The sequence below is a fragment of the Amblyomma americanum genome, chromosome 1 (assembly GCF_052857255.1).
Source record: "Amblyomma americanum isolate KBUSLIRL-KWMA chromosome 1, ASM5285725v1, whole genome shotgun sequence".
Taxonomy (NCBI): domain Eukaryota; kingdom Metazoa; phylum Arthropoda; class Arachnida; order Ixodida; family Ixodidae; genus Amblyomma; species Amblyomma americanum.
The window spans coordinates 61464403-61488049 of NC_135497.1; the positions used below are offsets into that span (position 1 = coordinate 61464403).

General features: G+C 44.0%; 1 protein-coding gene across 1 annotated transcript in view; it reads left to right on the plus strand.

The window, feature by feature from the left end:
- The first annotated feature begins 486 nt into the window (after positions 1–486).
- Positions 487–23647, plus strand: part of LOC144112872 (guanylate binding protein 128up-like) — a 31248-nt gene continuing 8087 nt past the window's right edge. The window contains exons 1-6 of the mRNA XM_077645692.1: positions 487–661; positions 3611–3776; positions 5203–5403; positions 17603–17772; positions 18899–19084; positions 22016–22128. Of these exons, the coding sequence (XP_077501818.1) occupies positions 620–661; positions 3611–3776; positions 5203–5403; positions 17603–17772; positions 18899–19084; positions 22016–22128 (878 nt within the window). The 5' untranslated portion in view covers positions 487–619. The remainder of the gene's footprint in view (positions 662–3610; positions 3777–5202; positions 5404–17602; positions 17773–18898; positions 19085–22015; positions 22129–23647) is intronic.

Consider the following 23647-nt stretch of genomic DNA (forward strand, 5'->3'; position numbering starts at 1 on the left):
TACAGGGAATGTATATCCGGCGCAGCAGCAAAAAACGCAATGTCGTACGTCTGCATAGACGTAAGTGCGTACATGGCGGTGGAGAGGAATTGAGCTCAACAGAATATTAAAGAGCACGGGAGAAAGAACAGCTCCTTGCGGTACACCTCGCGTTTGTCTGTACCTCTCTGAATGAACACCATTATGGACGCAAAAGAATTCCCTGTTAAAAAGAAATGTTGATGATCTAATGTTTCTCTCTCTCTCTACTTCCTCCAAGGATGACGTAGCTCGACTTGACCTCGAATGCACCAGTAATGGTGAATTCTTCTGCGCAAAAAATTCTGCGCACAAAAATTAACTTTTAAAAACCCATGATTTTTTAGCTTGTGGCGTCTCGAGCTGAACGCGACGGAAGCGGTCGAACCAGGCCGGACGAGTGAGCCAGCGAGCCACATGGCCACATCAGCCGCATGGTCACACTCATCAACGGCACAAAAACAAAAATCATGGAGGAAGGAAATACAAAAAACGTTCGGCGTTCCTAGTTCCGATCTCGAGGGCCCGTGTTGGGTACCATGTGAAGTGTGCAGTGTGAATTTCGAACCCTTGTTGCGTGTATTCAAGTTAACAGTTCAAGATGAGCACAGTTCTTGAAAAAATAACGGCCATCGAGGCTGAGGTAAGCCGTTTTTCTCTCCCGACAGCTCTACCTGGCGACATACTGGGTGAACCACCGTCAAGTTCTTCCATATATTAAACGTGAAAAAGAAGCACTCTTTTAAAAAAAGGCACGCCTCTGTGCGTTCCGCTCATTAGTTTCTGTTAAGACGCCATGTGTTGAGTTTCGAACATGGCATTGTGCTTGTGGTGTTCACTGTTGGTAGACGTGCGTTGTCACATCTGTCAGAACTTTGGCTTTTAGCATGAATAAACGTAGGGGAAGCAGGCAGAACAAAGAAATTGCAACTATATGGTATGGCGTTATAGCTACGTTTTCGCTTCTGTTGCTCAAGTGGGGTGGGGGTAAGAAGCGTCCATGTGTTTTCGGTTAACCACGGGGTTGAGCGCCGTGGTAGCAAAATACCACCGCCTTAAATTGTGCATACCGTGTTGTGGCTTATTTTATTGCTGTATTTGCGCGAGAATAGATAAGGTTCAAACTGACGGAGGAAAGAAGGAAAACTCGGGGGGGGGGGGGGGGGGGGGGGGGGCAGGTGCTCTGCTCCACATTAGAACAACATAATATGAGTTGTGACTAGATCGCCATTTGCATGGACTTAGCTCGGTATTTCCCACGCCATTCGAATTTGAATGTTTTGGGCGCTGTATTTCTTTAAAGTAATTTTTGTGTTGTGGTGCTGGTTGAAACCTGAGGAGAGCGCGTGCGCGCGCGCACACACGCACGCACACTGCTGTTTTCTGATGAAACTTCAAGAAGCACTTGTGGCTATTGCTTGTTTACAAAAGCTTAATGTGATGCTTCAAAGAGTTAAATATTGTGAAGCTAATATTTCATTCTACAGGATATTGATTGTGTGTCATATGTTCCAGGCCTCAGTGGCATTGATCAACTGTTGCAAATATTTAATATTTGGGTGGCGGAAAGTGGTCTACACATTGTCTTTTTGTTGGACATTTCTGCTATGGTATCATGCTGGCAGCATGTGCATTGAAAAGTTCCTGAGTGCCTTTCCTGCTCAACACTTCAGTTATGTAAAGACTATGCTCAAGGGCACCATTCTTGCAGTTAGACAAGAAATATATGCATATTCATTGCTATGACTTGATGGAAAAGTGACCATTAAAAAAAATGTGTATACCTCCTCCTTGCTTCCTGCCCCCATCATGTTCTCATGCTGTGGCTTGGTACAAAAACTGATGTCTTGGGTGTCTTGCCTCTTTACTCTTCTCAGAGACAATGAGGTTTACACAAATGATTCTGAAACATGGATGCCACATTGAAGCATGTCGTACTACAGCCTGCGGTTCTCGAAACAGGAAGGCTTGCACACACTTTCACATGGAAAAATGTATTATATATGGATGGGCAAAACAAGTACCAAATGTGAACTTCAAAGCTATGAGAAACAATTCATAGAAGGTGAACAGCTAAATACCTTGAAGCGTGAAGCAAATTTGGGGTGATATCACTTTCATGGTGCAGCAGTGTTGAGTACGTATGAGTAATAGCCTAGGGCCCGCGGCTGGTAGTGGTTAAAGTATAGTAGTATATGTCGGCGGCACCTTGGCATTGGGTGGCAGCCATGAGGACCATGGCCAGTCTAACCTTGCTGTGGTAGCTGTTTGCTTTTTCAACTCTGCCATAACATATTATGTTTAGATTAGATCTTCAGGCGCACTGCATTATCTTGGGCACCTCATTTCCTCATTTTGCTTATATACCCTTGCACGCGTTCATAATTAAAGCAGCAGTGTGAAATGAAGACCAAAAAAAGGACACATGACAAGCGCTCGTCCTCTGTTATTTTTCCTGGCCGTTTGTTATTTTGCAGTATTGTTTCAGTCATAAATTGTACCAACAGGACTTACTTTTCGTCCTGCCTCCCATGGATTCATTAGAAACTAGATCTCAAGGTGACATGACAGGCGGGAACTAGAAAAAAACATACATAACCCAATACACATAAACATGTGCAATCGAACCTGCCACGCACATTGTCAAGTATCATCATCCACTGCAGAAAAATTGCTCGTGATGCAGATATCCAACTTGGATTTACCTTTACTGCTCATAGTTGCACACATGCAACACAGCAGACATATAAATTAACCATATAGTGAGTGTGCGCTCTTAACAAAGCTGCAGCCACTACACACTTGTTAAAAGCCTTGATGAAATATGTACAGAGTTTGAACTGCTGTGCATGAAGCAAGTAAGCCCTTGTGGCAGTTTACTTATTAATTTTTAATTGTGCACATAGCGCATGCTGCTATGTTCAAAGAGCTGTCGATAACAGCAGTTCATCCAAAAAGAAGAAAAAGAATAACATGCACATTTCTCAACTTGAATGTTTCCTAAATGAACAGCCTTTTCTCAGAAGTTCAGATATGCATACTTGGCCAGAAACACAGTGTGCCATTGCACATGTGACTCACAGGGGCATTAATGGGTTAGAGGCATGGTCCAGCAGTGGACTTGGCACATTCAGCTTATGATGGTAGTAAATTGTAGATTAACAAGATGTCTGGAATGGTGCCTTTGGATTTGTAATTTATTTTGAATGTGTGGTAATAGTGTGTGTTACTGAGGAATGAGACTGGTGACATATGCATGATTGGCACCCCTGCAACCCTTGCTGCCTCTGAGCATTGTTCAAATGAGACTTTCAATTGAAATCAGATCCAACTTGTGTTCTGTTACATGAATGTTACTGTTGGCACCTCATTATTGGCACGAATGTGCAATCCCTCTGCATTGCTTTCACTGAGTTGGCACAGTAGGAGTAGGGGGAAAGTTAGAGTTTCGTTGCATTATTTTGCATGTTCATTCATTTATGCTATGAAAGAGAGTTTCTCCTTGATTTTACCGACGTCATATTAAATTCGTGTCTGGAATGCTAAAAATAGAAGAAGGCATTTAATAGGTCATGCATGCCTCCCTTTACAGATGGCCAGGACCCAACGAAACAAGGCAACTATGGGCCACCTGGGTCTGCTTAAAGCTCGACTGGCAAAGCTTCGGCGGGAGCTAATCACACCAAAGGGTGGAGGTGGCGGTCCTGGTGAAGGTTTTGATGTTGCCAAGACTGGTGATGCCAGGATAGGATTTGTAGGTAAAGTATAGGTTGAGATTCTGCAAATACCTGCTTGAGATTCAGAAACAGTTTTCTGTTGTTTACTGGAACATACATGTCTGTCAAGGACCTCATTTTGCTAGGTGATTACAAATGCATCTTACAGAAGACTGCTGGAAGACCTTGCTTCTGGCCCTAGTTATTTACACAAGACAGCAAAGTTGCATGTTGGCTTTTTGTTGGATTTTTTATTAGCCATGGTGGCAGTGAAGAGAAAAGAGTGAGTAATAAATTTTATGCTAATTTCGGTATTACTTAACCTTTTCAGGTGTAGCTTGCTGTTTCTCCCCAGAACTTTTATTTTTTCATTTAAACAGCATATGTGGGCCTCAAGAAAGACCATTAGTCTGGTTTGCAATGAAAAACATAAACTGTAATTGTTTTATGGGTATGTACAAAATTTAATACAAAGTGTCACAATGGTTGGAAATTGTAACATCGATGTAGCAGTATTTGTCTAATGTACTCGAGGAATCGGGTTGGAGGAGGGGGGGGGGGGGGGGATTTATATTGTTTATTTTAAAGGCACACATAAAACTCGAAATGCAAAAAAGTATGGTATTATTACGGGTGACAAAACCTATGCTCAGAAATTACAGATGTACCAGCAGGCTCATTGTTTAGTTAAATATTATTTACTTTGTTCACTAGTTGACACAAAAAGCACACTTGTGAGGATATGAAGTGTGCTAAATTCATCTGAAACTAAGGAATCATTTCTAGTGGTTGCAGGCTGCCGGAAAAAGCTCCGAGTTTGCAGTGCACACAATCGTGTACAGAGTACCTTAAAGGGTTAAGGTTGTGGAAGGGTTAATTTCAGGTGAAGTTGGCACAGGTAAATAGCTGGGATCTTGCTACATAAAGCCACGAACTGGTGCACATTGTTTCATGTTTCCAATTGGAAATAGCATGCCTTGGTGTTTCATTTTCCAAGCTATTCTCAAAGACAGTGTATCAAATTTATGACGTTTGGTGATGGGTTCAAAATTCTACATGGCTGATCTGGACTCCAAAAATGTTATGCATTGACAGCTTATGGTGACCCTGAATGCTAGCTTCCCACATTGTGCTTTGCTGTGGAAGTGATAGCAAAAACTCGCATTTGCTAAACTACCTGTACATGTACATAGGAACATTAGTTAAATGCACCATGGCAAGAATTAATCGCATACAAAAAGATGTGACAAGTGTGTATGATTACTCTTTCTGGCCACTAGATGCTGGCCATATGTAGCTGTCTTCAAGCTGCGTGAGGAATTTGTGATGCTAGAAAGGAATGCCAGAGCTGGAGTCCCCACTCCTGCACATCACTGCCTTCAGCGAAAAAGCCTTCAAGTATTAAACTCCCAAATTCATGGAAAGTCACATCGACTACAAGGCTAGCTGCCCTTGTTGTTGCACCCAGGATTTCCGTCGGTGGGCAAGTCTACCCTCATGAACACACTGGCGGGTGTTTTCTCTGAGGTGGCTGCTTACGAGTTCACCACGCTGACCACTGTGCCCGGCGTCATCAAGTACAAGGGGGCCAAGATCCAGCTGCTTGATCTGCCAGGAATTATTGAAGGAGCCAAGGATGGAAAAGGTCGAGGGCGACAGGTCATTGCTGGTTAGTGGTGCCTCCTTTGCTGCCCTTTAGGGAGGATGCACTTTGTAACCCCATTGTCTTCGATGTTGGAGACAGCTGTGGGGTATGTAAAGTGCAACTTTTTTTTATCTGCTGTTTAGTTTTATGGTAGGACCTGTTGTTAATTGGATGCAAGTCAATTACACTGGAAATGTATATCCAGTTATATAAGCTCGCGGTGCACATTGTGCTGAAGAGCGCATCATTACTCATTGAAATTATTGTTGGCTCTAACAGTTGCGAGTTTAATGAATTGAGGGCAGGAGTGCCTCTTTGCTGCAGTTGGGTTATGCCTGTTGGGTGCTCCTAAGAAAACTGATCTTCAGGACTAGAAGATAACTGCTGGCACCCTCTTGCAACAGCCTAGGTTGGAATTCTACAGATGTTATGTTTTTTCCGGCTTTCGTGTGCTGGGGACAGTAATTAATGCAGCTGTAGATGAAGTTGTGGGACAAATCTCGTGTGGTGTGATACGCTTTTTGGAGTTATAGAGACAGCTTAGTGTGCTGCACCTCCTGGCCACTAATGCCAAGCAGAAATAGCTGCCATTTTAAGGCACCCTGGCAGCACGAATGCTTCATTTCGGGCTGTGTTTACGCGAGCATTCTGCGCATTGTTCTAGTTCAAACATCACCATGTATACATCATTCGAAAGTTTAATGTACACACTGTTAATCAATGCATATCACTAAAGTGTAGTGGCATTAGCAACTGCACAAGAGGTGGTATTGCAGATGACGAAATCGGTAGTTTCGTTGATGTGGCCTACTTCAGAGAACTAGTTTGTAGAAACTACTTCAATTAGGACAGTTTTGTTTGGCCTACGTGTAGAATGTTTTTCTTTACTTCGTTTCGTACATCAGGTGCAACGTTGTCAAACCTAGTGCTCTTGTTTGTGCTGGCTACACCTTCAATTAAAAAGTAGTGCATTCCTTGTGCTGAGCGAAAAATAATAAATGCTTTTCCTGCAGGCTAATTACATGATACACTTGTCATGAGCGTGATTAAATGCACTGTTATTGCTGACGACACGCTGCCACTTTTTCGAACCTTAGGCCACTTGGCCGCAAAACAAGCGCGGAATAACACGCCTTCCTTTATTTTTTCATGCGGACTACTTGTACCTTTCACAGCTTCGCACCTGATGTGTGAAACGGAGTATAGTACCAAATGGTCTAAAAATGTGTTCTCGTTGAATTGTGTATGATTGGTGGCCTTTTAAGTATAGTAAACTTGTCTATTTTGTACACGAGTATCTGCTGTGTATCGTGGTGCACAGTAGCAATATTTTTACCATTTTGGCGGACAATATACTAGTGCAGTATGCGAAGTTTAATCTACTTATCTTCATTAGTTTGTTTTTAATTGCCTTTCCAGTTTAAAGATTTTTATAATACTGCCTAACATTCAGTGCACAGAACTACCAAACTGCTTATTCTATAACCTAGGAATTGCGCATGGCAAAACTAGAATAGTAGTTCTAGAACCCAGTGGGAGTTAAATCAGGTGCGTACAATCAGCGCAATATTACTGATCCTTTAAAGTTAATCTTTTTTTCTATATGATATTCGTTCGAGATGGCTACCATGCTCTGTCCTCATGCGTTCGTACCCAACGATGTGAGCTCTGAGCCCCCTATCTTCTAATATAGTAATAATGCAAAAAAAAAGGGAAATAATTGGCACAAATGACTGCGTTCATTACTACTTGCATCCATAAACACTCCTTTCCTTAGTACATTTTTACTGTTTTCGTCATCTAGGCGAAAAGGGCAAAACCGACTAAATTGTGAGTTCATTTAGCTTCCAGCAGTGGCGTGCTTGACGTAATTCCTTCAAACCGTTGAAGTCGGACAACTTTCTATACTCACTTTCAACTGTTTGTGGCACTGCAGCAGAGTCTAGGCAGGAAAGGGAAGGAGAGGGACCTTTGGCCAGGTGGTGCGGGGGTTGTTTGTTCCGGCTATGTTGTGGAGGGGTGAAGGGGAAGGTTAGAGGGACAGTGGTGAGGAGGGGGGGTGGCGGTATTTTTTCTGTCTTCCGCCTTTTCTTTGTACGAGAAAGAAAGCCTGCACACAATTCCTCCCCTCACTTCATCCCATTGTAGCATCTCTCATACCCAACAATTCCAGACAAAAGCATTTTTGAACACGAAAGAGCTTATGAATGCAATTTGTCTGAGCGTCACATGAGCGTCACGCGGCGTACGTTCGTTATACCCCGAAGTTCGTAATAAGTGGACCACAGCTTTAAAGACAGTTGCTTGTCAAAACAAAAAATTTTCTTTGCGAAAAAGTCCACGATGGACGTCTGCTTTTGCAGCGCAGATCTGATGAGGGAGGTTTCCAGTTTATTTTAAGCATAAGCGTGCTGTTGCCGAGGCGCTTGGCATATAGACAAGTTGCCTGAGGCTCTCTATGTAGCTCACTGCTACAGGCGCGCTTATGGGTGCTGGCTCCGAAGTTTCATCCTCATCTGATTCCTCCGCGTCACTCTCGTCCCGCACTTCAGAAACGATGCCCTCGTCCGTGCACGGTTCCGCGGTGTCGGCGTCGTCATCGACAGAAATAAAATCGTTCCAACCAACTTCATGACCCCCCCATGTCGGAGTCGACGACGCGCTGCCACAAATCGCCGCCGGCTGGTCATCTTCCGAAGCATCAGTTCCGCTCGCCAGTGGCCGTTACCTCCGCCCAGGCCGCTTTCATCATCTCTACCGCTGAATACAATTGAAATGGGCACGGTGTTCCCGTCTGCCGTCCCGAATTACAACCAGGGCCCGAGATTTGAACGAAGCCAACGAAACGTCCGCACCGCAACAAGAGTGACAAAAGCGCGCGATGGGGTAGACGTGCAACGTGCACAGGCGGCAATCAAGCCAAACAAGCTAAAGCGCTAAAGATACAAACGCACAGCGCCAGCGGAGAGACCAATGAGGGGCGTCCGTGAGCGTCAGTGCAGCCACCTCTTGGCTCCCACGGAAGGCCTGCTTCACGGAGCGTGGCCTCCGCGATCGGCAACGGCGGCAGCGTTGTTGATCGCGGAGGCCACGCGCGGATTTGCAAGAGAGTGAGGAGAAGGAAGCGGAGTTGAGAGGAGGGGCGGGAAGACGATCTTGGAAGGCGTGTCGGCGGGGAAAGGGTAGCTCGCTTGAGAGCGGCACGAAACGGGGCGGGCAGTTCGCCTGCGATGAGGCCCGGGAAAACATAACGCGCGCCGGGCGCACAAAGGGGTCGGAGGCAGGTCATCTTTCATCGTGGCGCCGGGTTTACACCGCCCGTTCGCTGTAACCGATCAGCAGGGTTTAATGACGTTCGTTATACGTGCGATTTTGTGCCATTGAAACAATGTATATTTTGACGGTCGCGCAGGTCTCGTTCGTTATAAGCGAAAGTTCGTCTTAAGTGGGGCCGTTATATGTGGGCTTTTACTGTGCACTTCAGTAGAGTTAGTTGGTATTCTTGATTCATGCTCATAGTTTTTCAGTGCAACGGCACACAGCCAAAGAAAAGAAGGAAGAGAAGAAGTTGTGACCCGTTAATACGACCTTCGTTAATATTGTTGACTTGAATTATGGACAGTTTTTCTGGCGGCCAGACTTTTTCAATGTATTTGCGCCTCGTTAATATGGAAACTCGCTGTCTGGACAATGGACAGGATGAAAACGTATGGACCCCGTTGGAACCCATGTATTCTTGTTCCGTTAATATGGACTGCGATGTGAAAAAAATCTTGAGGGCCTCTGCCAGATGTTCCGCCCATTGTATCTTTAGTTCAGAACAGGGAAAGTAAGCGCAAAAGGGCAAATTCTTCAGTAATGGCCTTTTTGTATGTGTGTGTGGTTTCATGCTTTATTATGGCAAGTTGCCATGGTCAATGTGCCTCCCGTTTGCCGCAATGCTTAAACGGCTGCGAAAAAAATTCTCTCGGGGCTCTGCGTTGAAAACCACATTCAGCAGTTGTCAGCCGAGTGAGTACACAGTTCTTGAGATGCGAACAGTTGTAGCAGGAGCTAGATTGTTCATCACACCAAGAGGCGCCATCACACATCTCTTGGACCACTAGGCACTTCAAATGTGCTTCAACCTGCACCGCGTGATTTTAAAGATAATGGCAATGACAGTAATACACCTCGAGCTTCCAGAATCGCTTGATTTTCACTTCACTGCCCACTGCTATGCACAGAAGCAGTCCGTACTCATAAAGCTTTTTTCTTTCTTTTTCAGAATATTCCTGCTTGTTTTTCTTCACGATTCCTTCTTATGAGTGACTCGCTTTATGGACACTTTTGCATGGGAACCAAAGTGTCCATATTAACGAGGCACAACTGTATTGTCAGATTTCGCTATAACAATCAATACATCCGCAGATCTCCCGTCGACAGACGTGCATTTTTTTGCACTTAATGTTTTTGCTGTTGTCAAAAGCGTTCCGCCATTGGTTTTCTATGGCAGTGTTAACTGCTTGACGTGAGCGATGGAAAAAATTTAAAAGAGCAATTTTGCTACACATGGGAGAATGGACGATTACTTTAAATATTTCCCTAACAGTACCTTACAATTTTCCAATATTCAAAATTTTTCAAAATATTCGAAGAATGTTGGTCATGAGTGCAGGACTATTTCACTGTAGAATGTTTCAGGGCTACACCTATTTCCTGCCTCAAAATAAGCTGGGTTACAAAGATGAAGGGGTTTTTGCTGTGTAGGGTAACCGACTTCCAGAATTTTACAAAAGGTCCATAAGCACGTTGTTGAAGATTAGCTCCCTGCACTGGGCAAAGAAAGAAAAGAGCTTGTGGTGAAAGCACCGCGAGAATAGAGAGCGAACACGACATTGGAGGCTGCAGTAAACCTAACCACCACGGCTTGAGTATACTTTCCTTTACACATGTAAATATATTCACTAAGACTAAGAATGTTGTTGGTACAGTATAATCTTTTATTGAGTCATTTTTTTGTGTAGCACAGAGCTAACTTCACAATGATACAGGGCAGTAGCTTCGAGGAGTGGGGGTTCCAAAATGCTGGTATCATCCGAGAGAGCCCGGAATACGTGCTAAACGTTATGCATGACTTTGTTGCACCATTTTCAGGTGCTCACTTGAGAAACGCAGACAGTCATTCTTCATGTGCCGCTAATTTAGCAATATGTCGCACTGCATAAACCTACACGCATCCGCATCAGAAAGCACCGCATGTTGTCAACCAGCTGAAAGAGTTGACAAAAAAACACGATTTTGGGTAGATATGCTGGACGTCTATAACAAACTAGTATTTATATCTTAATGTAATAGCATAATTTATGACATTACAACCTGCCTAATGATGTTCCCCACGTGCCAAACAAGCTGTGCAGTGTTTTCGAGTCAGTATGTGACCTGTGTTGTTTGTGTTACATTTATATTTGCCTTCTATATGTGGCTTCACCTGCAGCTTCGTGCTGAGTTTACGAGAGCCGCACCTGCTAATCATGAAGAAAAGCAGGGGGCGCGCTCCCTCTCAGGGAAAAATTTTCAGAGGAAGGACCATGAAGAACTCCATTTTCTTTTGACGAGCCATGTGCGGGAATGTGATGTCGAAATAGGACGTCCGCTGCAACCGCTCCCTCCAAGAACCACCCCTGGCACTGTTCGGTCGCGATATTTCTCACAATTCAGCCTTACAGGACTCCGCACTCAATACAAGAACAGCGCAGATGTTGTGAACAGGCTATCTCATGTTTTACACATCTGACGTATCATTGCCATTTTGATTCTGTAGTTCGTCATGATTTTCCAGGTTGACGGTTATTGCTGTGGCACTCCGAACGGCGCAGGGAAGGCAGTCCATACAAACCAGATCATCAGTTCATTCTTTTGGGCTTATTCATTGCTTGCCTGTGATTTCTTGTCATTAGCAATGTGTTAAAATGAACCAACTAGCTCACTGTTCTAAACTATACCCAGGAAATCTTCCGCAAAGACGATCAAGTTCGTTGTTGAACACAGCCACAGAAACACACTTGCACAGATCGTATAGAAAGCAGGTCCGAGCCTTGGTTGTGCAAGGCTTGTAGACGAAGGACCCCATTTTTTTTCTCTAGCAGACAGATAATTAGTCCACAGGCCGCTGTCTCCCAAGGCGCATGTGCAGTGCATTCAAAAGGGTATTTGTGCTAGACTTTTTTTTTTATTTGGAGGAAGAACACCTCAATGCAGTCCTGTAATGAAAGCTCACTGCACATTTTCGCTATATTTTGAGCAAGTTTAGTTGCTGGGCGAGTTGGCTGGTACAATCATTCCGAGAAGAGCAGCAGAAAAAAAGAGTGGTTGCAACTCATATGGGTCTTGCCTCTTTTAATCTTTGGATAACCTCGCGGATGCATATCTCTGCTTTCATTTCCTTGTAAACTCTCTGTCACAGTATAAATGCTCTGGATCAGTTGCCTTCGGAATTAAAATTGAGGTGGGGACACCACAGTTATTTCTGTCAACCAAACTGTATTTTTTAGTGCACATGTGTGACTTGACCAGTGGCCAGATGTGCCTGACTCACGGCAAAAATGCACCGAATCTGGCAGGTCAGGTTCGCAGTGCGCCTACTTCTCGGCACCGGATGTCATCTGTTGTGCATACTGCAGAACAGAAAAAAAAAAAGTACAGCTATGAGAACTGTATGAACTCTAAAGTGCGGCTAATTAATTAGATTAAATGACCGCACGCCTGGATGGTAGCTGTAATGAGTCTACTCATAATGTGTTAAACAACGGGGATTCTAACACTGCAAGAGTATGCCCCTCCACTGCCCTAAGATAGCGATATTTGGATTATGTGGCCTTGGAATAAAGTGTGAGAAAGTGTGAAGAGGGATGGGGGGGCAAAAATGCGAGGCCACAGCGTAGCACGAGTTGGTGCTGTATCAGTAATGTTCGATTCTCACTTGGAAATTTTTCGTGCAGCTTTTTCAGCGTTGAATGATGCACCAACTGAAAAGGTGGATTCACACGAGGGAATGCGGACCAGGCGTCATGTGACGCTGCGCGCGCGCTTCCTGCCCTTCAGATTCGCGAGCTTTTCGAATCCACCTCACCTTGCCCCATCGTGGTAGTAAACGAATTGGGCACACCTGCGGCCTTTTGGTGTGCTAAGTTAGCTGTGTTCACCAACACTTCATGCCGGCCCGCAAACCTAACGGACAGGAAGTGGGACCTCATGTGATGCCTGGTGCGCGGTCAGAAACTGGTCCATGGTCCTTCGCAGGTTTTCGCCCTCCATCCTGGTTTGTACTTGTTTGACTACGTTGCTTCTGCAATGTTTAGTGACATCGTCATTTCATAAAGGTCATGGATAATAATATACATACATTTAGCACAGTGTGATTTGTGTGCCGTTACCGCAAACCAATTGAACAGTGGCAGGTGTGTGCCTGCAGCCAGCCCCTCAAAGCGACTTGCGTATGGCCAGCTCTGAATTTGTCTTCACAATCACTGCCAGGTACGCAGCCATAGAAAGACGACATCGAGTAAGCTTTACACATAATTGCAAAAATGAATTTGGCCACTGGAGTGTTTAGGATGGCTGGTGAGAAGTGATAATCGATGTGATCTGGTCAAACAAACTTCAGTGCGCAGGCGAAATTTGCCGAAGTGAAGCCTTCAGCTCAAACGTGGAGCCTACACCCTCCAGAAGCACCACCCACCAGCCACCTCCATGCTGCACTCCTTTATAGCTAAGGGGCTGTCCACCCACCCCAGCCCACCTTCACCCTCCACAAGCACTATCCACCCGCCCACTTACTCTACTACCTTCAAGAAACACCACCTCCCTACCTCCACCCTTCACATGGCCTCCACCCGCTAGAAGCCCACTCATCAGCGGAATGAACAGTGGGAGAGTCTCCGCTGCCATCCAGAAACACCACCCACAAACAACCTCCTCACCCCAGCCCATAACTCCCTGGACAGGAGGCTGCCCACCTACCCATCTACGCACCGCCATCCTCGGATGAGCCTCCCCCCACCTTCATCCTCCAAAAAAATTCTGTGGCGTGACACCTGGGCTTTGAGTAAAAGCATTGAAGTAATCATTGAGAGTAGATCCTACTGCTTTTGCAGAATTGTTGTATCAGGTGTCTAATTGCTCCGTAATTTTTTCTTTCTGTTTTTTGCAACTTGAGCTGCAAGTAAAAAGGAGCACACAGAACGTTATGAATGAGAAGGGGAGGGTAACGCCAGCCAGGTAATACCAGCAGGTATGAGACTTGTCCAGGGGAAGGAGTGAGATGAATCACAGGCGAGGGGAAGCACAACAGAAGCTACAGGGTAGCGGTAAGTCCGCAGCTGCGCACACGTGCCTCGCGCTACCCGGGTCGTCGTTGGGCGGGTAGAAGCCGCCAAACGCTTCAGAATGCTTCTCGGATGCTGCACGTCGGAGGGAGGCCATATTCACAATGTTTATGCTAGCTACCTGTAAGGCCGCTATAGCGAGCGCGAGTCGATGCCAGCGTGCGCACCGGGAAAAGAAAAGAAAAAGAAATCTCCTGGGCATTCCCAAAGGCATGCGCGGTTGCAAGCGATCCCAGCACAGGGACCAGGACCTCCTCCCCTCGTGACCTTGGCGAAGCGGGGTGCGTGCAGACAGATGTTCGGGAGAATTCTAGCACTCTCAAGAGCACAGAGAGAGGGAGAGGTAGCTTAACGTGGGCTGCGAGGCCTCTTTCTCCCAGCGCCCTCGCCTGTTTCTGGAACTTTCAAACTAGGTTATTTAAGAGCGTGTTGCATCATGTTAGGTGGTTTTTGGTCAGGCTTCGGCAAGCCGTGAGGAGCGAGCTTGAAGCTCGAGTGCAGCTTCACTCATCTTTGGTAGCTGAGTGCGTAGCCTCTGTATCCTCTGTATGTATTTGTTTCTATTGTTCATTTTAGTGTTATAAAAGTCCAGTTCCTTTTTTCATCTGTGCGTCTTCGTCTGTCCATCGTCTGATTGTCGGCTACGAGTCCAATGCCAAATAAGCGAGCACCTCGACGGAAGCGAGGTGTGAAGAAGGAAGAACCTTTTAACATCTTTACTGTACCGTTGAATTTAGCGGTGTAGGCAGTATGCCTAAGCGGTCTAAATTTGTTTCGAATCTCAATGGTGGGCAAAAATGTATTGTTCTCTCTGTGCGCATTTTTTCAAATTCAGAAAACGGAGCTGTACAAGTGGTTTATCTGTACCATCTGAGAGGGACAATGATCATGTGAATCTCCTGCTCTCATGAGATAGAAGAGTGAACAGATTGTTCAACACTGACAATCTACACTCTTTGAAATGGAGTACATAATAACCTTTGTATCCAACTGCAGAAGGGGAACAGTGCAACTGCACATCTTTTAATTGCTTCTTCGTTAGTAATACGCTGTTGCATGCGTATGATGCGTACTCAGGTGATCGGTACTGCCGGAATACATTTCCTTTGATTCTTTGTTTATCAGTAATGAAACTGAATGTGGTAAGAATCCTTCAGAACCGGAAAAGCAGAAAGTTGATTCCACTACCTGATGAGGAAATGAATAGCAACTTGTAATGGTGAGAACAGAGATGGGTGCGATGCTGCAGACCACAACTGTGGACTGTTTTGCGGTGATAATATTCAATACTTAGGAGTATACTTTCTGGTAGTGCAGAAGACCCCCAGAAAGCTGCTGATCAAAGCTCATTCTATGCTTATGTTTACTGTAGAGCTCTTGTACCATCGTATGCTTTATTACAGTTTGCTTGTTCTACTATGCTAGGTCATTTGCATCCAGTATTTTCCTTCCATTCACTGTGACATATCCATTCTTACTGACTGCAGTTATTTACCTGAACATCCTTAGTTTCGGAACACAATATGTCACTACTGGTTGTACCATGCTGATATGCCTTATTCTGCGTATTTTCTTTAGTTTGTTTTTTGCCTTTGTTCTTCCTCTCATAATCCCACACTGGGTTGGCAGCGTGTGCAATAAGTAATAAAAACAATATCCATACCTCTAAGCCGCCAGTTAATGTTTCCTTGTCAGTGTTCTTCCTTGCATTGCGCAGTAAAAGTTTACATTATGCAATAAAGCTTGCATGGCCGGGGGGTTGATTTATCAGGATGACTTGAGGCGGTGGTTTCGAAAGGAAATCCGTCGTGGCAAAAGCCTCACGTGAGACGTGTAGCTGTGTGGCGCCACGGTCTTTTGATGTCAGAAAAGGATAAACACTCGTGGCAGCGCCCTTTGAAAACATGGGGTCATCTACTGTTTGGCCTTATCCACTTGGTTTTGCGAAGGGCATAGATACCAATTGGCCCTTTATTACGGACGAGAGTGCAATCTACACAGCTTCATTATGGAATATTGTTTTCCGTGTTTGCCGTTACTACTCATAAAAAAATTGTTCAGAGATTTGAGTGAAGGCGTACTCAGGGTTACAAAGCAACTTGAAAACCCTGAATGATAACACACATGCTGTGCATCATTGTAAAAAAAAATTTCATGGCTGTAAATGCCTGAGATGTACAGATTTCCACATACTTGGGATAGTACCTTCTCAAAAGGAATCACGGCTTTCTAGCACACACTCGGTATGATCGCCAGGCGCCACAGTCGCAAACTGATACGTCAAAATGAAAAAAAGCATTTGGAGCGAGCCAGCGTGTTTTAGTTCAGTTCCATGGCCACTCAATCTGGCAATTCCGATGGTCATCGTTGTTGGGAGGACTATCCACCCTCTATGACTAATCGTTCCATTCAACCAGTGATGCGAGTTAGAGCAAAGGAAAGGGGTACAAAGGAGCTTGGAGGAGGGAGCCCAGATTGCCTCCGTCGATGTTTTTTCCACTCCATGGACGAGTGAAGCCGCCCTGACAGTTGTCCAAGATTGTTGCCCTGGTACCCCCGCCTTAATATGATATATGGTTGGGCCCATTTGTAATGGACCTGTTTGTTTTTTTGGGGGATGCATTTGTTTTATCCAAGTGCTTGTGGTTGGTGAATTCCAAAATAAGATGAAAAACATTGGGAAAATTTTTTAAATAAAAAAAATGTTGGTAATCTAAACTTGTTAGTTTATTGCAGACCTGATAACTGCAGTACCTAGACTGTTTGGAGCAGGAAAGTCAGCAGCGAATTTTCTGCCTCAAACCAATTGATTCAGAGGCTTGCTATAGGTTTGCACTTATGATTTATGTGCTTAGGCTTGGTGGCCGTAACTCCTGATTGTCTTAAAGGTTTTCGTGGAATTCATTGATTTCAAATTCTTTATCTGCATGGATTGTGGTTTTCTAATGTCAGTATTGTTATCCATGTGGTTTAAGTTGTCCACAGTGATGTCAGTGATCATTGGCTGCACATTCTTAATACGTCTGTGTCATGCAGCTGCAAATCTGCAAGTGTATCTTTGCAGATTTAAAAACTGTCAGGTAGTGAAGCATTTTTGTGCAGAGTTAAACAAAATGCAATGCACATCAAGACAGTGGAAATGAAGCAAAGCCTGAAATTGTTAATGATGAGGCTGCCTTAGTGTGCTTTGCACTCTGTGTGTGGCAGCTATGCAGTTGGAATTCTAGCTGGAGGAAAAAAACAAACAACCAACCATGCTGTGAAAGGCTGCCCTAGGCTGCCACGTGTAGGGGCATGCGTGCACAATGAAACCCAACGTGTCTTGTTGAAAGTGGGTGCGTGGAAGGTTGTGTCATTGTTTGGGTAATAGAGAGCGTCTTTTTGTGCTTGCCATAACATAGTAATGAGTTTGCACATGTCTGGTCTATCTCAGGCATGGTACCACAATACTTGTGAAAATCATGACAGTTGCAATCTTTCTGTGTATATTATGTGTTATGTGGCTGTTTCATATGGGCCGTGTGTGGCAGGAAAAACACTTTTGAATTTACATGCAACTTTTGTTGAAATCGCTGAGGGAACATTATGGCTTGAGGCGAGCATTTATCTAGGGCATGTATGAATTTGCAGTGAATGTGCCCACACTTCATGGCAGTATCGTGGATTGTGCCTTGGTTGTGTTTGACAGTTCTTAGAAAAATAAATCAAGCTGTGGTTACTGCATATATGCAACATTATTTCAAGCCTGATCTTTGAGTCGGTTGTTTCAAGCGCAGCTTTGACAACCTAGTATTTAAGTGACATGAAATGAAGGTTAGTAATGCTGACCACATTTTTCTGTGTCTATGCTCTTGCAGTGGCTCGCACTTGCAGCCTTATCTTCATTGTGCTGGATGTTCTGAAGCCTCTCCAGCACAAGCGGATTTTAGAGCGAGAAGTAGAAGGATTTGGCATCCGGCTAAACAAAGAGCCCCCGGCCATCACGCTCCGCAAGAAGGACAAAGGTGGAATCAATCTGCAGATGATGGTCTGTAAAAGTTTGCATTGTCTTCTGTGGAAGTATAGTAGTGCCTATAGCTGTACAGCTGCGTGGTGTAAACTAGGCATGGTTTACAAAGGGATGATTCCTGTTAATGAGCTTATAGTCATGTTTGTAAGGCACACATACTGTTGCGCTGGAATTGAATGCGAATAAATGACATGGAGGAATATATGTCATATGTGTGGCGTAACAGTGATATGCAAATAGTTATGCAATGCAAATTCACTGTGGTTCTATTGAAAATACATGGTTCATACTATTTGCTGACATTGCCGTACACAGAAAATTGGATATGTCTACCGATTCATGTTAATTGCTTACGTTATTGTCTGGCCCAGTGGTGAGATAAGGGGTCAAGCTTCTGCATGTTTTGCTTGTTTTGTAGAATTGTGTTGTTGACAGGTTTGAGAATGCCCTCAGAAGGGGAGCATGAGAGAATGAACATGTCTCTTACATATTCCAAGGTCTAGAACGTGGCATATTTTGACGTCTTTCTCATGGACTCCCTCCTTGGAAGTCAGCCAGGTCTCCTATAGCTTTGCTTCAGTGATTTTCCGAGGGGTATTACCTCTATTTTGGGTGGGGTGGTTGGAAGATGAGATAGGTGCATATTTTGAAAGTTGCTTCTTTTTTAATTGCATAGCTCGAAGTTCCACAAGGTGTGGATAATGTTAGGGTAGTTACTGCATTTTGAACACTTGAGGCTTTTGAGAACCTTTTGAGGCACTCTGACTGTTATGAAATGAAGTTAGTCATCGTTTTGTCTCCTGTAGAAAATTCTGTTTGGTGCCCGCTGCTATCTTGTTTGCTGTCCTTGCTGCTTGTGAGACTGCATTCAGACTAATCTCTCAAATGCAGAATCTCGCATGCAGACGCAAAAAAGCAAAGGAACGTGTAGCAAAACACTTTAACTGGCTGTATGCGAGCTCGTGTGGACATCAACATTCTTTGAACTGTCATTCCAGGCATATATTGCATCTAAACTGTGTAGGTTGTAAAAAGCACGAATGCATGCTTCTTGCGTAGATTAATTCACAGCGCATTTGCATAATTTTTTTTCTCTTTTGTGAAACACACTCACTTATTTCTTTTTTCGGTCATGTCAAAAAAGGTGCCTCAGTCAGAGCTGGACTTCGACACTGTCAAGACTATTCTGTCTGAATACAAGATACACAATGCTGATATCACATTACGGTGTGATGCCACTTCAGACGACATAATTGATGTGATTGAAGGGAACCGCATCTACATCCCATGCATCTATGTGCTGAACAAGATTGACCAGATTTCTATTGAAGTAAGTTGGATCCTCTTTGAGGTTATGCTTTCATCATATCTGCACTCTGTAATTCCCATTTTTAAATTTAATTTGCAGTGCACATTGTGACGAGACCAGGTATTTTTAAGGCAGTGAGGGGGGTAGACTAACACGAGTCCTGAGCATTGGCATAGAGATTAAAGGTGCGCTAAAGAGGAATCTGAACTCGTCTTTTTACCGCGGGAACTCGATCTACACGTTCCGAGCATTCTTAGAAACTTTGAATTATTGTCCTGTGCGGCTGATTTCCTTCGCACGCGGCAAATGACATAGCGACAATGGAAGAAAAGGCTGTTTTCTTGCGGGCGTAACATTCGAATTGCTTTGCATTGCCGGCTGCTTGCATCTGCGCACGGGCTGTGTTGGTTGCTGCTCGAGGCTCGCTTCCCGCATGAGCGGCGCATAGTACACAGCATATGCCCACGCACTAGTTCTGTGCAGTGTGTTTGGAAGCTATACATAGAGCTTGCGATGTTATGTTATTTTTATCCGCATGGGAAAGTCCTACAGGCCTGCGCTCTTCACGCGCTGCACAGCGTGCAGCAGTCGCCTCCGTTGAAACCGCTACTCTAGCCTCCTCATGACAGTGCTGCCGCTAAAACTGTGCATTGTGAAATGCACCTGCTGAGGATTGGATTCGATCTCCCAGCCTCGTGCTCAACCCCATAACCAATGAGCCCATAACCGATGAGCCACAGCAGCGGCTCCATACAGTGATGAAAAGCCAGAAAAGCAAAAACGGAATGGAATGGGAGTATAATTGTTATGTTATTTTGGCATTGGATTCATAAAACTTTTCGCATGTCAGCACTTTCTTCTGACTTTAATTTGTGTTTACTGTTGAGCATGCTTTTAATTGTTGTAAACTGGGAGGAATACATTGGAAAGAGCAAATATCGACGCAGATACTTATAGAAGAACAATTGACGCACGTGTGTAATGATGTCAGTCATGGAATGGCCGCTAAATGATCGGGTGGCATCCAGCATTGCGTCGAATGGCCAATCACGAGGCCGCTCTCATCTATATGTGGAAACAGCAGTATGCTTTTCCGGCACAGTGTGGTTAATGGACATCACCAGCTCTGAACGCTCAACTCAATGCTGAAGGTGGGAGGAGTCAACCAACGCATCGAGTGCCTTTCAGCTAGACCTGTGGCGGCTTCACTTTCTCTTTTATTCTGTTTTTTAGGTTTCTGTGAATAAATAGTTTGTCGCAGACAACATAGCTGCAAATTAGGCCCACAGAAATAAAAATACGCGTGGACTGTGATTTACGTAAAACTCTGCCGATAGCAGAGCGGCAAGCCGCCATGGGACTGGCTGAAAGACACTCCATGCGTTGGCTGACTCCTCCTACCTTCAGCGTTGAGTTCAAAAAAAGGCGGGAGCCGAGACGTTTAATCCGATGGAAATCGGCCGCAGAGTACAATAATTCGAAGTTTCTAAGAATGCTCGGAATGTGTAGATTGAGTTCCCGCGGTAAAAAGACGAGTTTAGATTCCTCTTTAGTGCACCTTTAAGGTGAAGTGAAATCATGCTATGCATGCAGCGCTGACCACTCTTTGTGATGTTGCATCTTCTGAGCCCCCACTTTTGCAACTACAGTGATAGCTTAGTGGCACAGCACCTGCCTGAAACGGCAAGCACCTATAGTTCACACCCCTGTGCTTCTGAGAGCCTATCACTTTTTCTGAAGCTTCCCCTAGCCTAGTACGTTGCTTTCCGAGGGGCGAAATGATTGAAAAAAGTGCCGTCTGGTTTTTTGGACCAAACCATTTTATGTTTGTGCATCTTTGAATACTTTGTAAATAGGCGATTCAAAGAAATATCTTTTTAAATTTTCATGTAATCACCTCATACTTTAAGTTATCACTCTATTGTACGCTCTTGCCTAGATTATGGGTGCATAGTCTATGGTTCTGCGAGACCGTCATACTTAAAACGACTGGACCCAGTGACTACCAAGTTTGTGTCTCTCAGCTGGCATCTACAGAACATCTCCTTTAAATAGTCTTTATATAGAAACAAATGAACCACCCCTAACAGTTAGAAGAACAATGCTCATATGTGCATACATACTGAAAATAAGATCCTGCCAAAACATCTACGTTACCCCATAGTTACAAAGTGCACTTCCAAAACACTGTTCAGGAATAAACTCAAATCGATTAGGCCTTTGCAACTCTGCTTGGAACAAAAATGCCAAGAATATAGAATATTAGAAACATTGCCCAATATTGCCCAGAGACCTGATCTTCTCCCACCTTGGGACAGCCTCCCCTCTGTATGTGATTATACAATAATTCACTTTCACAAAAAGCAAACATCACATGAACAATTATTACAGGAGTTCTTGGCACTAAACGAAAAATATGAAAATTACACAGTTTTTATTCAGGTGGTTCTAAAACAGCACATTACATTGGAAGAAAAATGTGAGAAATTGGTGAGGTTGCTTCAGTGCACGTCAGTTTTCTCTGCTGAAGGCTACCCATTTTGGTTGCTGTACAAAAAATAATAAAAACAATATTGAAAAAGCATCATTTACAACGACTCCCTCAGCATAATCACAGCACAGCACTACAGAAACGCGATAGTACCCTTAATAGGAAGTAATAGCCAAAACACAAGGAGACGCAATAAAGTTTTGCTGGGTACCTAGCCACATAGGAATCAGTGGCAACGAGAGAGTTAAAAAGTTGTTCAACTTAGCTAGTTGGGTCATGCACTACGGTGGTTGCAGCAGAAAGGTTATGACGGGGACACAGAAAGGAACGAGCGAAGAGACATGGACGAAGCTGCACTGTCAACTGAATTGTTTATTGGCAAACCTCCGATTTTTATTTCATCACCAGTGGCACTTCCTTTATCTTCCAGGGGCTTAAAAAGCGCCCCTATTATGTTTCAGGAGCTGGATATCATCTACAAGATCCCACACTGTGTTCCAATCTCAGCTCATCACAAGTGGAATTTTGATGATCTTTTGGAAAAGGCTTGGTCATACCTCAAGCTAATACGCATGTGAGTAAAATAGCGTTAAGCTGAAAACCCTTGGCTGTTTGTGTTTGTGTTTAGTGCACTTAGAATTTAGCCACTGGGATGCCAGCAGTTTTTAAGGAGGTCCTCAAACTCTCATTTAACATAATAAGTAAACTGTCCCAATCGTTAGGTTATATGCTGACAAATATCTGAGCCAAATTACCTACTCTACATGCAGTGGAGAATCTAGAACCTTTCTCCAAAACTTTTTGTCCATTTCCTGCTGGTTCTGCCATTTTAGCCCTGGTGTGATGCTATATTCACTGTTGTCATGTCACAACCAAAAGATAGCAGCTCTTAGCAAGGTGTACTTTTGGCATCATGAATCATAATGGGTGATAATGGGAGTGGAGGGGCAAGAAAGGCAGACTGGGAAAGCCTTTTGAGGCTCGCCCAGCATGCCCCAAAGTGGGCTGAAATTGAATTGCATGTGTAAAAAAAGAAATGGATATTAAGTGCAGTCACTCGGCAGATCACAAGCACCTTGCAGTGCCAGCAACAGTGTGTGGCCTCCAGGAAAGCAGGATTAAAAAAAGGCGAGGGCAAGCCTTGAAAGAGCTCAGGGATAATTTTTCGTCACTGGTAACTCCAAAAATACTGATTGCCTTTAAAAAACTTCTTGTAATAATAGTTTCTTGCAGAAAGAATTTTGTGATCAAGTCTGCAAGAGGTGGTTTCTCATACTGCACATATTCTATAACCAGCAGGATAGCATTTTACTTTGATGGTGCACTCACTCACAACCACATGCCAGTGCCTGGAACTTGTGTTCATTGCGTTAGATGACTCTCCAGTGGTCAAGATATCTGTGTGTATGTGTGCTTTATGTGTGTATGACACTTTCTACAGAGCATTAGCTCGGAACATGGTTTATGTCTTGAGTTTGAGTGATTAATTGATTAATTCAAGAGCATACTACCTCACAACATGTACATAGTGCTACAGATTAAATTTTGAAACAGTACTGTATCTGGGAGTTTCTATCAGATTTGCCAGATAGTACTGATGTCAGTTAATGATGAACACCTTAGCAGCGTCTGATTCACTGATTACTTTGTCCTGCGAAGTAACTGAGCTGAATTACTGTGCATGTTTGAGGACATGAAGAAGCAGAATACAATGGTAGGAGCAAAATTAATAACAGAGAAACTAATGCTAAGCAGTCTGAATGAAATACGGAATGGAGTTACTTGCTCAGGAGTGGCCCGGATCATGCAAAATGGGCCATTTTGCACCATCGTTCAAATTGAACAATTTGAATAGGCATGATAAGGAAAGAGTTAATTGCTCCCAGAGCTGCCGCAAGACACATGTGTCCATTTCCGCCACTACATAAATGCAGTATACTGTGATACCTTTTTCTTGATGAAATGAGAAAAATGCTGCTCCAGAGTGTTTCAGCATGCAGCAAAACCATGTTAATATCTTGAAAAAAACTCGTGTAAAAATTTATTATCCAGGAAAACATGTCATCCAAAAAAACCACAAAGGTATTGAAAAA